Below are 15,563 nucleotides of genomic sequence, written 5' to 3'. Positions count from 1 at the left end.
TTGTGCACTACCTACTGGAGACAGTGAGAAGACCATCACTGCTGTGATACTCCTGCCAAAAAAAAATAATTCTAACGCCTGACCGAAATCTAATTATGACATCAGACAAATTCAAACTTAGGTACATTCAACAAAAATAACCACTCTGCAATTTAATAAATTGTGAGGGCTCTGACAGTTGAGGAAAGCTTGAGAAAGTCCCCTATTTGAAGAAAGCTGGATATGACAACTAACTGCAATACACAATCCTGGACTTGTGGGTGAAACTTGAAGGTATCTGCAGATAATATTGCACAGATGATATCAATGTTAATTTCCTGATTTTGATGGCCGTATTATCTAAAATATGGGGTAGGGGGCGTGGAGTGACAGGGTATTAATGCCAGAAATTTCCTCTTCAGTTGTTCAGGAAACAAGGTTATTATACTATTCTTGAAACTTTAGTTTGAAATTATTTCAAACTAAGAAGACAAAGTTAAAACCAAGGACTACAGAATTTGTTACTTAACTATTGTGTATTCCTCAAAAAACATTTGCTTTTATTGATTTATAATATTTTTAAAATCAAGTATTTTTTCTGATATAAAAATATGGCTCCCACATGCAAACCTAATCTACAGTATGAGAAGCTAGGACACTGGTTACCCTGGTGAGAGAATAACGGGGAATAGTGACTAGAAAAGAGTGGTGAGAAGTTTCTGCAGTTCAAGTATTGTTTCCTAAGCTGGGTGCTAGCTATGTATCCTTTATGTATTTCCTCACCTTGCACACATAAGATTTGTGCTCTTTTCTGTATGCAGGATATACTTCAATAAAATTTAAATTTAAATGAAAAAAGACATAATCTTTAATTTTTAAAAATCCACAATCCACTATATACTCTCAGTTCAGTTCAGTTCAGTCACTCAGTCGTGTCCGACTCTTTGCAACCCCAAGAATCACAGCACGCCAGGCCTGCCTGTCCATCACCAACTCCCAGAGTTTACCCAAACTCATGTCCATCGAGTCGGTGATGCCATCCAGCCATCTCATCCTACGTCGTCCCCTTCTCCTCCTGCCCCCAATCCTTCCCAACATCAGGGTCTTTTCCAATGAGTCAACTCTTCGCATGAGGTGGCCAAAGTATTGGAGTTTCAGCTTCAACGTCAGTCCTTCCAATGATGATGCCAATTTCTCAGAGTTGCATATCTAACACTCACAAATCAACAGTGAACCATAAAACTAACCTAAGAAGCTCTAAATTGGTGAGTAAACAAAAATTCAAGAGAGAACGTTGCGAGGGGCCCTAGTAGTCAAAAAATACACTCACTAGCTGTTCATGACATCTTCTCATGCAAAAGTGGAAGATGGAAATCAAGATCCAATTTCTCTACTCCTTGTTACTGCTTTCCTCCAACAATGCGAGGCAGCATTCAAAATGTTTATGGTAAAGGGACTTGGTCAATGGGGAGACCTCCACATGCTTTAATAGTTACGAGCCTGTCCGAGTGAGCCCACGTGGTACTGACACCTAAACAATGTCAGCAGGACTCTGAAGGATATGAATAAAAATAAAAGCAGGAGCCCATCTACTCCTGCATGATGGATGTAGCAGGGATAAACTTCCAACACACACTCCCATCTTAGTGTAGCAGCCCTTTCCTCCTCACTGAGGGTGAGGCATTTTCACCTAGAAATTCCAACTCCCTCAATCAGGAAAATAGTGCAACTGTGCAAGCGTGTGGACCCTGCTACCTGAATCAGGGTTTTTACTCTGCACAATGGTTTGGTCTCCTTTTAGTACTTGTCACATTTCAACCTGGGGACCCTGTTAAAATGCAGGTTTCAACTAGGATTGCAGGTGATTCAGCTTTCTAATACGGTTGTGCCAGTGCTGCTGATCAGCAGCCTCCTCTGGTTAGCCAGGTGATGAGACCAGCCCTCATTTATTTCATCAATCTGCTTCCTCTTTGTGGGGAAGGGTCCAGCTGGTAAAACTTTAAGTGCACTGAGGAATCCATGGAGCTTCTTTACGATTATGCAAATACTCAAAACATATAATAATGAAGCCTTCAAGAAGGGTGAGAGTAGATAGTGTCTCCTTCCACTGCTGTAAAAATACTCCATCCTTGGTTGGTTGAATCCATAGATGCAGAATCCACAGACTCAGACAGCCAGCTGCAAGGGGTGTGAGCACCCAAGGATGAAACGCTCTGTGGATACAAAGGGATGACTCAACTTTGCCCTTCTTGGCTATAGGAATCCCATTATTCTGCATTAGACTTTGGCTCTGGCACCTGTAGGTTATGTAATTTAGGACAAATTACTTAACATCTTTGTACCTCTTTCCTCATCTATAAATCAAAATAATAATATGTACTTTGTTCTGTGTGTATTAAGTAAAACTTAGTCTGAGCACTTTTATATAACTAAGCAATGTTAATAGGTAGTCAGGGCATAAAAAAGAAGCCACAGTCATGGAGAGAAAAGGTGAAACAGATATACAAGCAAAATAATAATGATGATAAATAAAAATCATGATGAATATTATTATGACTTACTGAGTGGCCAACCCTGTACTTCAGCTTCACATGCTGATACTTCACGTTATCTCACTCACTTCATAACAACACTGTGAGGCAGGCATTATTATTATCACCCACTTTATAGACAGGAAAATTAAGCCCAAGAAGCTATTTGTGTGCAAGGAAATTCAATTTTTAAGTGGTAAAACAGAGCCAGAATTGAAACCCAGATCTGTCAGATCCCAAACTCCAAAATTATCAAAATGAGTTTCTAAATCATCTGTTTATCATAATCATCTGGAGGGCTTGTTAAAATCATAAACTCCTAGGCCCAAGTCAAGACCCACAAGAGTGATTCTTACACCTGCCACCAGTCCACCCAACTGGATTTAGGAACCACTGCCTTCCTCTAATAATGTGGGGGAACATTCAAATGATGTTTGTTGTGAAGGGATGTGGTCAGTATAAAGACTCTAATGATTCTTTAACAGTTATGAGCACCTCTAAGTGAGCTCTTTTGAGTTGGTTCTTACATTCAATTTAGGGAAACTTGGATGCAGGAGCAGAGAAGGTCAGAAGAGGCCTCCTGGAGTCACCAGTTCACCATGTCACTGGCCTCCAGTTAATCCACAAATTCAAAGGCACCTAAATGTCCATCATGTCCTCCCTGCTTCCCGCCTGGTGCTCCTTGGAACGGAGCCTTGGCTGAGGACTTGCTCGAAGATGAGTGATCCTGCTTTAAAGCCCAGATTCCTGGAGCTGAAGGATGAAGCCCATTGTCCTGGAGGAAAACTCAAGGGGTAGCAGCCCCACTAAGAGACACTTTCCCAGTTGGGAATAGTCCTTGAGATGTTTTTTTCCTTCGTGAAGGTCTCTAATGCTTCTTTCTTTGACAGGAAGGACTTGGGGGAAGTCCCTATGACTTCCCCCTGCTGACATTGGTCTGCTTTGGCCCTTTGACTCATGTGGGCTTCCTAAAGTCTCTGCTACTGCAGACCAGAGAGGATCTCACTTTCCATTTGCTTGGGGAAGGCTTAATCCAGGAGACTTCGGTTTCAGCTATAGCTCTGGTTTAGTGGTGGTTCTGCCCTAGCTATGATGACAAATTATTTATCATTCTTCATCTGAGTTCTATAATCTGTAAGAAAGTGTTTTTATGCAATTTCAAAAATCCTTTAGAATATAAGTCCCACCCACTGAGTGTCCCATTGTTGAATACCCATTCGGTAAATACTGTATCAAAGAAGAGTTAAATGAATCTTTTTAGACATCAATTGCCCTGCCACACTCTCTCAGCTCACTTGTTGATTTCAGCCACAACCACAGTGGACAGTTCCTAGGAGACTCAGACTGGCCTAGTTCTGACCCTCTCCCACCTCAATACCAGCCCTGCAAGTCTTTCTGCCTCCATTTCTGACTCAGCCTCACCTCCGCACAACCTCAAATTCAACAGAAAGAAGGAACCATTTATCTCTACCTCCCTCAAAAGTTGGACCATAAAGAACACTGAGTGCTGAAGAATTGATGCTTTCGAATAGTGGTGCTGGAGAAGACTCTTCAGAGTCCCTTAGGCTGCAAGAGATCAAAACCAGTGATAAAATCAACCCTGAATATTTATTAGAAGGACTGATGCCGAAGCTGAAGTTCCTATACTTTGGCCACCTGATGCGAAGAGTCGACTCACTGGAAAACACCCTGATGATGGGAAAGACTGAAGGCAAGAGGACAAGGAGGTGACAGAGGATGAGATGGTTGGACAACATCACTGACTCAATGGACATGAGCTTGAGCAAATTCTGGGAGACAGTGAAGGACTGGGAAGCCTGGTGTCCTGCAGTCCATGGGGTTGCAAAGAGTCAGACTTAGCAACTAAACAACAATCCTCAAACGTTGCTAGTTCATGATTCCAGAGTGAGCAAACATTAACCATAGAAAAGATTAATGAATTGAACTTATGTTTCTAAAAAGACATCATTAAAGAAGTCAAAATGTTAGCCATGGGCTAGGTGAATGTATTTGCAATATATGCATCAAGCAAATACTTGTATCTGGACTCATATCCAAAATATATAATTGCTGGAAATCAATCATAAATAAAAGACCAACAACTCATTGTTTTTTAGATATGGGCAAAAGCTTAAACAGCCAATTGACAAACCAGAATATCCAAAAGCCAATGAGTATATGAAAGTGTACATCACTATTAGTCATCATGAAAATACAAATTAAAACTTCAATGGATAACATGATACCCATTCAAAATGGCTACAATTTATAAGGCTGAAAATAATAAGTATAATAAGTATAGGGAAGTATGTAGAGCAACTATAAATCTCATATACTCTGGTAGATGTATAAGTTGGTACAATCACTTTGGAAAACTATTTGGTAATACCTACTAAAAATATGCATTTTTTCTATGACCCAGAAATTCTACTCTTGATACATACTCAAAGAAATGAATGCTTATATCCACTAAGATATATACAGTAAAGTACAGATAAACATCATTTAATAGACCCAAACCAGAAACAACCCAAATGTGCACCAGTGGTAGAATGGATAAATAAACTGAGGTATGATTCATCTAATGGAATACCGCACAGGTGTGAAAAAGAATGAACAAATACTCTGTAAAAGAAAAAAAAAAAACAAGGATGAATTTCACAGATATAATCATGATTAAAGAAGCCAGACACCAGAGATCAGATACCCTATGATTCCACGTAAACAGAGTTCACAAAAGGTAAAACTTCTATCTGTGATAATGTAAGTCAGAATAGTGATTATCTAGATGGCATATTTACAGACAGTGGCTGTAAGGGAGCATTCTGGGCTGCTGGAAACATTCTACAACTCCATCTTGGTGATGGTTCCATAGATGTATAAATGTATAAAATTCATTGAGCTGTACACTTAAGATTTATACACTCACAGCATGTAAACTATAGTTCAACTATTAAAGAAGTACCAGGCTTAGATCACATACCCACCCCTGGATCAATCACTGTGGCCACGGAGCACAGTGACGGGCTTGGGCCTGGGTCGTATGGTTCAGCCCTCGGGCTGGGGATGGACTCCACCCAGACAAAGAATGGACAGATGAGAAAATCTGGAGGTGTTTCTGGAAGATAAGGAAATGGATGTTCTGAAGGAGACAGGCAACTAATTCCCAATGGTCAGGATGAAGGTGGCCCTCACCATGAGTAAGTAGACTGGGAAAACCCAGTCTTCAAAGAGAGAGAGAGAGAGAAATAGTACAGGGAGACACACCCAGAGTGCCCTGGCTCCTGACTTTCTAATTCCTGGTTCTCGGCCCTATGAGTGAAGCTGCTCTCAGAATTTTGGGGGTCTGTAAGATTCTCCTGTATCTGTGGGGAACTTCTCATTCTTTTTGGCCATCTGGCACATTGACCCTTCTTTTATTGTTTGGGGAAGTTCCCTATATTATGAATCTTGGTGGGAGGCAGAGTCACTCCCCACTGTCAATGATGAAAATGCCAAATGCTCACATCCCCAGTCTACCTTGATGCTAGAATGCAGTTGGGTGATTCAAGCCAAAGGAGAGCACTGCTCCTGAACTGCAGGGCCCAGAGGCACATCCATTCTGGAAAATGGTCCAGCAATGCTCATGCAGTCCAGCCCAGTGCTCGGGGTGTTCGAGGAGCGAGTGGCAGTGGCCCATGCCCAGCAGTGTAAGCCTGTGGTCCTCACACCACTCTACCTCTGCCTGGTAAGGCGTCACACCCAGGTCTCCTGCCTTCCTGAAAATCTAATACTCGATTCAGCATCCTTTCAATAGTTCTTCTGTGGCCTCGATAACCAGAATTACTGTGTGCTGCTAAAAACCAGGAACCCTAATTGATAACAGTTAGTAAAAAATTCCCCTTTTACTTTATATTAGTTTTGGAAGGTTCTATTACTTACAATGTGGAGAAAACAAGCCTGAATCCACAGAAGTGATTCTACCATATGAATTATCCTGGCCACTAGGAAGATGTTTGGTGGCAAACAGGCCCTTTACCAGCCCACACATCACATGACAAGAGGGAAGGGATGGAGCTAACAGATGCAGATGACTGTTAGGGCTTCCTCTTGCATTATGTTTGGTTCTCGTGATAGACCCAACAGATGGTACTGTATCCTTGTACTAGGACTGCCATAATTTACCAAATACTGGATGGCTGAGACGACAGGAATTTACTTTCTCAACATCCCACAGGCAAGAAGGCCAAGATCAAGGTGCTGCACAATTCTGCTTCTAGAGAAGTCTCTCTTCCTGGCTTGTAGCTAGCCACCTTCCCACTGTGTCCTCATAGGTCTTTTCTCTGTTGCATGTATGGAGAGAGAGACAGAGACACACAGATAGAGAAGCAGAGAACAGAGGTCTCTGGTATCTCTTCTTCTTGTAAGAACCTCAGTCCTGTTGGATTATGATAGGTTAACCCTATGACATCATTTAACCTTAAGGCCTCCTCAGAGGCCCTATTTCCAAACAAAGTCACACTGGTGCGGAGGGTTCCAATATATGAATTTTGGGAGACACAATTCAGTCTATTACAGGTATTGTCCCAACACTGAAGAAGAGAAACATGAAGTTAAAATCCTTGTCCAAGGTCTGAATGAAACCTTTGCACCTCCCAGCCTCACTTGTGGTGGTGGTGGTTTAGCCACTAAATCGTGACTCTTAAGATCCCATGGACCATAGCCCACCAGGCTCCTCTGTCCATGGTATTCTCTAGGCATGAATACTGGAATGGGTTGCCATTTCTTTCTCCAGGAGATCTTCCCAACTCAGGAATCAAACCCAGGTCTCCTGCATTGCAGGCAGATTCTTTACCGACTGAGCTACAGTGAAGCTCAGTTATGGCTTATGGTAGAAAGTATCAAATCCTAGAAACACAAGCTTGCAAAGCACCAGATGAAGAGTATGTGGCTGACACAGAGTAGTAAGAAACGAACAAACGTGGGATGACGTCAGTGTGAGTGTCCAATCTTCAGCCCTGAAGTCATTGACTGGGATAGCCCAAACTCACCCACTGGCGCCTCTCCAAGCTCCAGCTGTGTCCATGGCTGGCGCACTGCTTTTCCCTGAATCTCATCATTCTGGGTCCAGTGTCTGGGGTCTTACTCTCACACTACTTTGTGAACTCTGACAAAAACTCTCTCTTTGACAGAACAGTCAGGTCCCTTCAGAGCCACCATACCAAGCCTCCTTCAGCCTGCTGAGTCCAGTTTTAGCAAAGAATACATTAAGCCAGTTAATGAAGAACCGGCTCACTTTTGATATCCGATAAAGACTGAAGGCAGAAGAAGAGGGTGACAGAGGATGAGATGGTTGGATGGCATCACCAATTAATGGATATAAACTTGGGCAAACTCCAGGAGATGGTGAGGGACAGAGAGGCCTGGAATGCTGCAGTCCATGTGTCTCAAAGAGTTGGACACGACTAGGCGACTGAACAACAAAAACTAGTTTCTCCACCCTTGGCATTTAATCAAGTTTCTCAATAATTTTCCATTTATTCCCTCACCTGCCCTTTGGCTATAAGTCCCCACTGTTACATTAAAAAGTTAAATTCAATCTCTCCCACTATTGCAGTAAACTTAAAAGTCTTCCTTGCCATTTTAAATCTCAGGATAATTTTTCTTCAACAGTTTACTAGGGGTGAGACCTACATCGCACATTTCTCTTTACATATCTCCACAGAACTTAGCAAGTGGCACAGCTGGGGCTTTGTCAAGAGGTGAGCAATGTGCAGGTAGTTAAGTGACAGCAAAGAACCCCAGGGACCAGCTACAGAGAAAAATCAAAAGCACCTTGATACCTATAAAGAGTAGCAGGTAGGATCAGCTTGGAACAGAAGGATGGAGGAGAACAAAGGGGAGAAAACGGGGATGCCTGGCACATGTCAAAATCAAAGGGAACCACCTTACACTGCCACTTTGGGCCACTCCAGATGCAAAGGGCCCCAACCTTGAAGGTCCCCCAGCCATGGGCTGGGCCTGAGAACCCCAGATCTAAGAGGCAGCATTTGGCAGATGAACAAACACAGGATGACTACTCTAGCCCTGGCTTTGCTACTTTTAGTTATATGATGCTAAACCACTCTGATCTTCTCTCCATGTGGAAATGAGAGTAAAAGCTCCCTCACAGGTGCAAGGAGAGAACTATGTAAAAAGATTTTTTTTTCTTTTTTAGTAGTGCTTGATAACTTATTGAGAAGAATAAATGCTTTTTCCAGGTAGAATGAAGGAGCTGGGCAGAGTGCGTGTTTTTGTTTGTTCTCTTCTCAGTAGACTTTTTCCAAATGTGCACATCTGCAGGCCTGCTGAAATTTTGAAAGAAGAGTGACTTTGGTAAAACTGGTGTGTAGGAGAGAACAGATGTCGCTGTCACAATTTGGCTGTGAGGCACATGTACCCACAGCAGTCTGATGGGGACAGGTAGAGAACAAACAAGGCTGTAGGAGTGGCCCCTTTGGGGGTTGGTGTGCTGCTCAAATCTACATCCAGCAGGTGAAGCCAACTCAGGCATCTTTTGGGTTCATCCTTATCTCCGAAAGCGGTGGGCGGTCACTGGGACATGGTGAGTAGTAGGGAAGTGGCAGCATAGTTCTCTGGGCAGACAGAGGCCAGGCCATCGGGTGGGTGGCGGCAGCAGGGCTGAGGATGGTCTGACCAGTTTGTGACAGGGGCCCGGCCTGCAGCTGGGTCTCAGGAGACAGTCAGATTTGCAGGAGAGGGGTTCTGGGGCAGTAGTGTGCTGCAGAGCAAGGCGCCAGCCCCTGGTGGCAGGTAACTGAACCACTATTTGTGAAACAAACAAAAGCACTGTAAAGGGATGGGAGGGAACCTGAGAGTGGGAAGAGGAGGCCACCAAAGGGACTGTGGGGGGAAGGGGCAGCGTGCAAGAGCCTGTCCCCCAGAGCCCTAAGGTCTCCAGGCCTAGCAACCAACAACCTTCATTGTCATCAAAATACTGTGTCATTTCATCCAGGGCATTACGACTGCTATTTTTAAAACACACAAATTCCTGGTGGAAGGTGAGTATCCTCAGCACCCAGTTCCTGAAACCTCTGTAATCGTCATAACACTGAGACTACAAACAGACAAGAGCAAACACTGAGGCTGTGTTATTATCTCTGTTTTACAGACAGGGCAAGGTAGTTTCTAGGGTCAGCATTTGCCAAATTGTGATCCACGAGATGGTAATAATAGTGCTGAGCAATGAGGGGCAGAGGATTATAAAAACATTTCTGTAGCCAAATATTTGAAAAATAATGATAGAGAGTCTCGTGTTCACAAGCACGGACTTAGGAGTCACAGAGACCTACATCTGAGGCCAGGTTCTGCCGACTATTGTCAGGGAGCTTGAGCAAATACTAGCCTTGAATGCCTCATCTGTAAAATGGAAATAATAAAACATCAACTACATAAGGCTGCTGTGAAGCAAAGCTAGCACAAAGAAAATCCTCAATAAATGTGAGCTCTTATTGGCTTTGCAGCAGGTTAAATACTATTAACACCTTAAACCTGGTCCTATAGTTCTAACAAGGAGATCGATTTTGTTTAAGAAAACACCTTGATAAACCACTTGGAGGAGTGGGCAGAGACGAGACTGAAGTTATAAGACAGTAACAGCTAAGACCAAAACCTGGAAAATGAGGTAGGAAAAAAACAGGGTCCCATAGTGGGTGGGTCTCCAGTAAGGGGTTGAGTGATTTCTCACTCAGGCTGGCATCATGGCACAGAGCTTGGGGCCACAGGGACAAGACCCGCCCCCCACAGCTGGTGTCTTCACCTCCCTCTTTTGGGCACTACTCCACCCCTTTACACACACACACTCACACATACACAACTCCTTCTTAGGAAGAAAGCCACATGGTCCAATTGAGTAGTTCAGTTCAGTCGCTCAGCCGTGTTCAACTCTGCGACCCCATGAATCTCAGCACCCCAGGCCTCCCTGTCCATCACCAACTCCCGGAGTCGACCCAAACCCATGTTGAGTAGAGATCCTACTAATCTACTTTTCTTTCTTCCTCTTCACTCCCTGAACTTTTTCTAAAGAAGCCTGTTTCTGTAAGGTTTATTTACAATGAAAGGTATTATTACCTTAGTAACTAGATATAAAAGCAAAACACTTCTTTAAAAAATATTAAAGACTCTGCTCAGTTAGTACAAGCTCCAGAAAGCATTTCCTGACCACCCCCAAGTTAGGTATTCCTCTTCTGAGCTTCCAGAACATCCTTCTATACCAGCTGAAATTATCCAAGTGTTTGTCTCATTTGCCTTAACCAGGTATCAAGCTTCAGGCGTGCAGGGGCCCTGAATTCCTCATAGAGGTATTTCCAGCAGCTCATTCCACAGGTGACAGGCAATACTTTGGCACTGACAGATCTACGACTGAATCTGGAGATCTCCCAAGGAGAAGGGCCCTCAACAAGAGACAGGTAGGGTCTGAAACGCTATCTACCTCCTCCCTGCAGGAGGGACACTCAGACAGTGTACCTTCCAAGGCCCAGAGCAGCGTTCTTACTTATTACATCCTGGAAATCCCCTGGTAGCGGGCTTTTGGAGTGACGTCCAGTATGCAAATACTCAAGGCCTGGTCCTGGTGAGCAGCAGCGATGATGCCTTGTGTGAAAGTTCCACAGGTGAAGTTTTATTTGGCTGGGGGGAGTGCATTTTCCACTTGTGGGAGTCTTGAAAACTTTCACACTAAAAAAGAAAAACAAAAAAAAAAGAGTTGAGAAAGTCGTCATAGGCCAAAATAGGAAGCCAGAAATTGAGAGCAGAGAGGCTAGGGCAGCAAATATAACAGAGAGAGGCCTGAACATAAACCAAAGACCCAAGTTCCAGGCAGCCCTGCCACTTCCAGGTGTTCCATGGGCAAGTCAGCCCCTGCTCTCAGGATCCTCCCATGTGAAGAGAGATATCAATGCCTCCCTAGGAGGTGGGGAAGATTAGTGGGTGTGAAAGCCTGGGCCAACTGCCAGGCAGTATTCAAAGATAGGCATTATTTCCAGCTACAGGGTCAGAAGACAGAGAGTTCAAAGAAAAGAGAGGAGGATGAATGCTGGGGAAGAGACACTGATTGAACCAGCTTCCACACCTTCCTGCACGCATGTGTGCTCAGTCGCTCCAGTCGTGTCCTACTCTTTGCGATCCTATGGACCAGTAGCCCGCCAGGCTCCTCTATCCATGGGATTCTCCAGGCAAGAATATTGGAGTGGGTTGCCATGCCCTCTTCCAGGGGATCTTCCTGATCCAGGGATCAAACCCGCGTCTCTTATGTCTCCTGCATTGGCAGGTGGGTTCTTTACCACTAGCGCCATCTGGGAAGTCCACAACTCTCTACAGTGCCTGCAAAAGATCCATGGGGAAAGGAAGAGAGGACAAGAGAAAGCAGGTCCGGGCCAGAGTCGGGTCAGGTGGGCCAGGAGTGGATTCCCCTCATGTCTCTGCTATAAAGGACTGAAGGATTTAAGATTTTTTTAAAAAAATAGGCTTCTAACTCCACTGATAATGTTATCCTGTCCTCAATCCTCCTCTGATTTTAACCTCAGTTTGTTTAAGATGAAAAGCTGAATCCAAACACAATTAAGTTGGCCTGTCCTTTGGCAGCATCCCTATACTTTCTTTCCCACTGGTTCTTCCCTCATGACACACCTGTGACGTGTGTTTACTGAATGAGCTGCATGCAACAGAATGCAAGTAAAAAGCCCTTGTTTTTCCCTTGGTCCTTTCAGCCTCACTATCTGGATATGTGTTTTCCCTGCCATTTGGATGAAAGCTGAACAATACCATGGATTTTCTAACCACTCTTAGGCATGAAACAAAGAGGTCCTTTGTCTTGCCTTTAAAAGACCAGCCCAAAGTAATAATAGCACCCCACTTGATGCAAAGCTTTCCTCCCCACTGTGTCTCTTCAGTCTTGGAAACCCACTGTACAGAGGAGGAGGGGGTGGACTTCCCCACTTCCCCTGTTTGGCCTCTTCCCCTCCCCTAGTTAGCTGCTAATTCTCAACCTGAAGTGTTGGGAGAAAGGGAACTGGGGGTAAAGACACAGCTGTTCACGGCTCTTACTGTCACCACACAGTCTTAGGGTTCTCTGAATTTGACAAAGTTCAAACACTTGACTTTCCTCTAGGGCTGCTCTTAGACATGTTGCAGTAAGTAAGATGATATGGCCATCAGGTGGCGGTAAAGGTCTTTCTTTCCTTGTAGAAGAGCCTACTATCAGCGTTACTATGACTAGGTAATTTCCCTAAGACGCTAAATTTCCTTCAGAAAGTTAAATATGCCTTCCCTCTATTTAAAAATGAAACAAACAAAAAAATACATGACACTACAAACATATCAATCTGACTAGCATACATATATATTTTTAAATGATGCTAATAAACATTCAAAAAGTTTAGTCAGACTCCTGAAACTTTTTCTAGGCCCATCTGTAAATGTCCTTGTAAAATTAGCAAGAACGCTAATTAAATCAGTTTAACCAGAAACCCCACCCTCAATATCTGATCACCATCAATATCTGATCAGGTTCCTCATCCTCCAGCATTCTGAGGTAATGTCTGATCACCCTGGCCTGTCTTTAGCAAGACTCCTGTTAGTTGATTTAACCATATTCCTCTTTAACCCTGATGTTCCTCTTAGTAATTTTCCATACACTGACCCCCATCTGCTTCTAGACTATAGATACCACTTGCCCATATTGCAGTGGTCCCTGTACCTATTACAACTGAATAAAGTTGTATTCTGAATAAAACTTTGTATTCTGAATATTTAAAGTCCTGAATAAACTCTGCCTTAGTAGGGAACAAACTTTCAAAGAGAAATCTCCCAAGTAATTAAATAAAGATATAATTTATCAATTCTCCCCCTCTCCCAGTTAATACCATGTGATTCTAAATCTTGTTCCCAGATTTCACTTATAATTTACCTTCCCCTAAATTAGATTCAGAAATTTTCACCAAGGGCTCCCTACAAGGCATATTGCCATTTAAACGACTTCATAGGTGCTGGGGTCCCTTGCTGAGTTGTGTCTCTGCTGAGGGGGAAATATTTAAGTACCTCATTCTGAAAGCAGTGTGCTCAGAACATGAAATAAAACTAAAGATATAAGATGCACCAAGACTTTGCTGCTGTGGGCTGGAGGGTTCAGAGAAGGTTTTCAAGTAGGAGCTGGACTGACAGCAGGATCTTGAAAGGGTTCCAGTACAAGATGGTACATAGAACACACCTGAACTCACCTCCTCTCATGGACACACCAAACCTGTAGATACACATGAGGCAACTCCCTCTGAAAGAAAACCAGAAATCAGCAGAGTGACTACCACACATTGGGTGAATAACAAAATACCCCCATATAAATGGAGCTCAACATATCTTCAACTACTGCGAGTCACTGAGACCAAAGAAAGCAGCTTGGACAACGTCATGAAGGTTTGAGAAACAACCCACAGCTTGGACCAAGCTGAATGATAAGTTCATCCCCTACGCAAGACCTGGGGAAAGGCAGTTGTTTTAGCTGATGCACAGACATCAATACAGAGAGTCAAGGAAAATGAAGAAAACAAGATTATGTACCAAATAAAAGAACAAGTCAAAACTTCAGAAATAGATCTTAATGAAATGGAGATAAGTGATTTACTGGATAGAAAGTTCAAAACAAGGGCCCCTGAGGCCAAGAGAACAGTGCATAAACCAAATGAGATTTCAACAAGGAAAATATATTTAAAGGTACCAAACAAATCACAGAGCTGAAAAATACAATAATTGAACTGAAATATTCAATAGAGGGATTCAACATCAGACCACATCAGGCAGAAGAAAGGATCACCAAACTCAAAAATAAGGCAGTGGCATTCATCCAAACAAGGGAGGAAAATAAGAATGAAAAAGAGTAAAGATAGCTTAATGGGACTTAGGAGATACCATGAAGAAGATCAACTATTCATCACAGAGGTCCCAGAAGGAAAGAAGGGGAAGGGGAAGAAAACATATTTAAAGAAATAATGGCTGAAACTTTCCTAACCTGGAAAAGAAATAGGCATCCAAATCCAGAAAGCCCAGACAATTCCAAAAAAGGTCCAAAGAGACCCACACTAAGACATGTTATCATTTTCAAAAGTTAAAAATAGGAAAATCTTAAACAAAGCAAAAGAACAGTAACTTGTTAAGTGTCAGGGGACGTTCAGCTTTAAGGGATCCAATATGTTATTCTGTGTGCCGTTTCTCAAGGATTCTCCGTTCCTTATCAGTTCCTGAAAACAGGAATGAGCAGAGCTGCACGCGGTTCTCAGGACTGAGATCGTGAGAAAGGGCACCTGCTTGGATTCCTTTCAGGGACCCCCTTCAGGGACCCCCTTCAGTGACCCCCTTCAATGACCTTACTTAAATGTAATCTATTCAGTTATGCTCCTCTTACTCAGGATATGCAATGCTTTCTGGCCCTTTGAAGATTGTTATTTGCTTGACTTTGTTTTTGCTCAATTTCTTTCCTGCCTAAAGCTGCCTTGTATGAAGATATAAAAACATGCATTTCTGCAAGTAAACCACCCTTGTTCCATCAGAGCTTGGGTCCCCGTGTCTCTCTCTCTCTCTCTATCTCCCCCTCAGGCTAATTCTCTGGAGCATGGAAACCCACCAAGCTCACTTTCTTGCCCAGGCTTTCAAGACCTCCTCGAGAGGACACCCTGAGCCTTCATGAGCAGTGTAAGTCCTGTGTCAAGGGCTTTATTGGTTCTCTGCATAAACCAGGGAATATCAGCCTCCTCGTCTCTTTTACTTTCTTATCGTCGACTCTGGACCACCAGGTTCCAGTCCATCAAAGGACCATAACAGTTAAGTACATGGGAACTCCCATTAGACTATAAGCATATTTTTCAGTAGAAACTTTGCAGGCCAGAAAGGAGTGCCACAATATAGTCAAAGTGATGAAAGAAAAAGTTGCTGACCAAGAATATACTACCCAGCAAAGCTGTATTTCAGAAACGACTGAGATAGTTTCCAGACAAGCAAAATCTAAGTTTTCATCACCACTGGACC

The 15,563-nt window shown here is 43.2% G+C and overlaps 1 protein-coding gene across 7 annotated transcripts in view; it reads right to left on the bottom strand.

Annotated features, from left to right (window-relative positions):
- Window positions 1-15,563, bottom strand: part of AADACL3 (arylacetamide deacetylase like 3) — a 110,544-nt gene that overhangs the window by 33,335 nt on the left and 61,646 nt on the right. For 3 of the 7 annotated variants that reach the window (XM_081493790.1, XM_081493795.1, XM_081493791.1), the window contains 3 exons: window positions 13,766-13,815; window positions 11,620-11,870; window positions 11,044-11,225 (listed from right to left, as the gene is read on the bottom strand). In XM_081493790.1, the coding sequence (XP_081349916.1) occupies window positions 11,044-11,225; window positions 11,620-11,633 (196 nt within the window). In that variant the 5' untranslated portion in view covers window positions 11,634-11,870; window positions 13,766-13,815. Of the gene's footprint in view, window positions 1-11,043; window positions 11,226-11,619; window positions 11,871-13,755; window positions 13,816-15,563 lie in introns of all 7 variants that reach the window. The other 4 variants (XM_081493789.1, XM_081493788.1, XM_081493792.1 and 1 more) reach the window with 2 other exon arrangements.

This window comes from Giraffa tippelskirchi, chromosome 5, assembly GCF_054371585.1.
Source record: "Giraffa tippelskirchi isolate mGirTip1 chromosome 5, T2T-mGirTip1v1.2.pri, whole genome shotgun sequence".
Classification (NCBI taxonomy): Eukaryota; Metazoa; Chordata; class Mammalia; order Artiodactyla; family Giraffidae; genus Giraffa; species Giraffa tippelskirchi.
The sequence above is the reverse complement of the archived record's forward strand: the minus strand, read 5'-3'. Positions and strand labels throughout refer to the sequence as shown.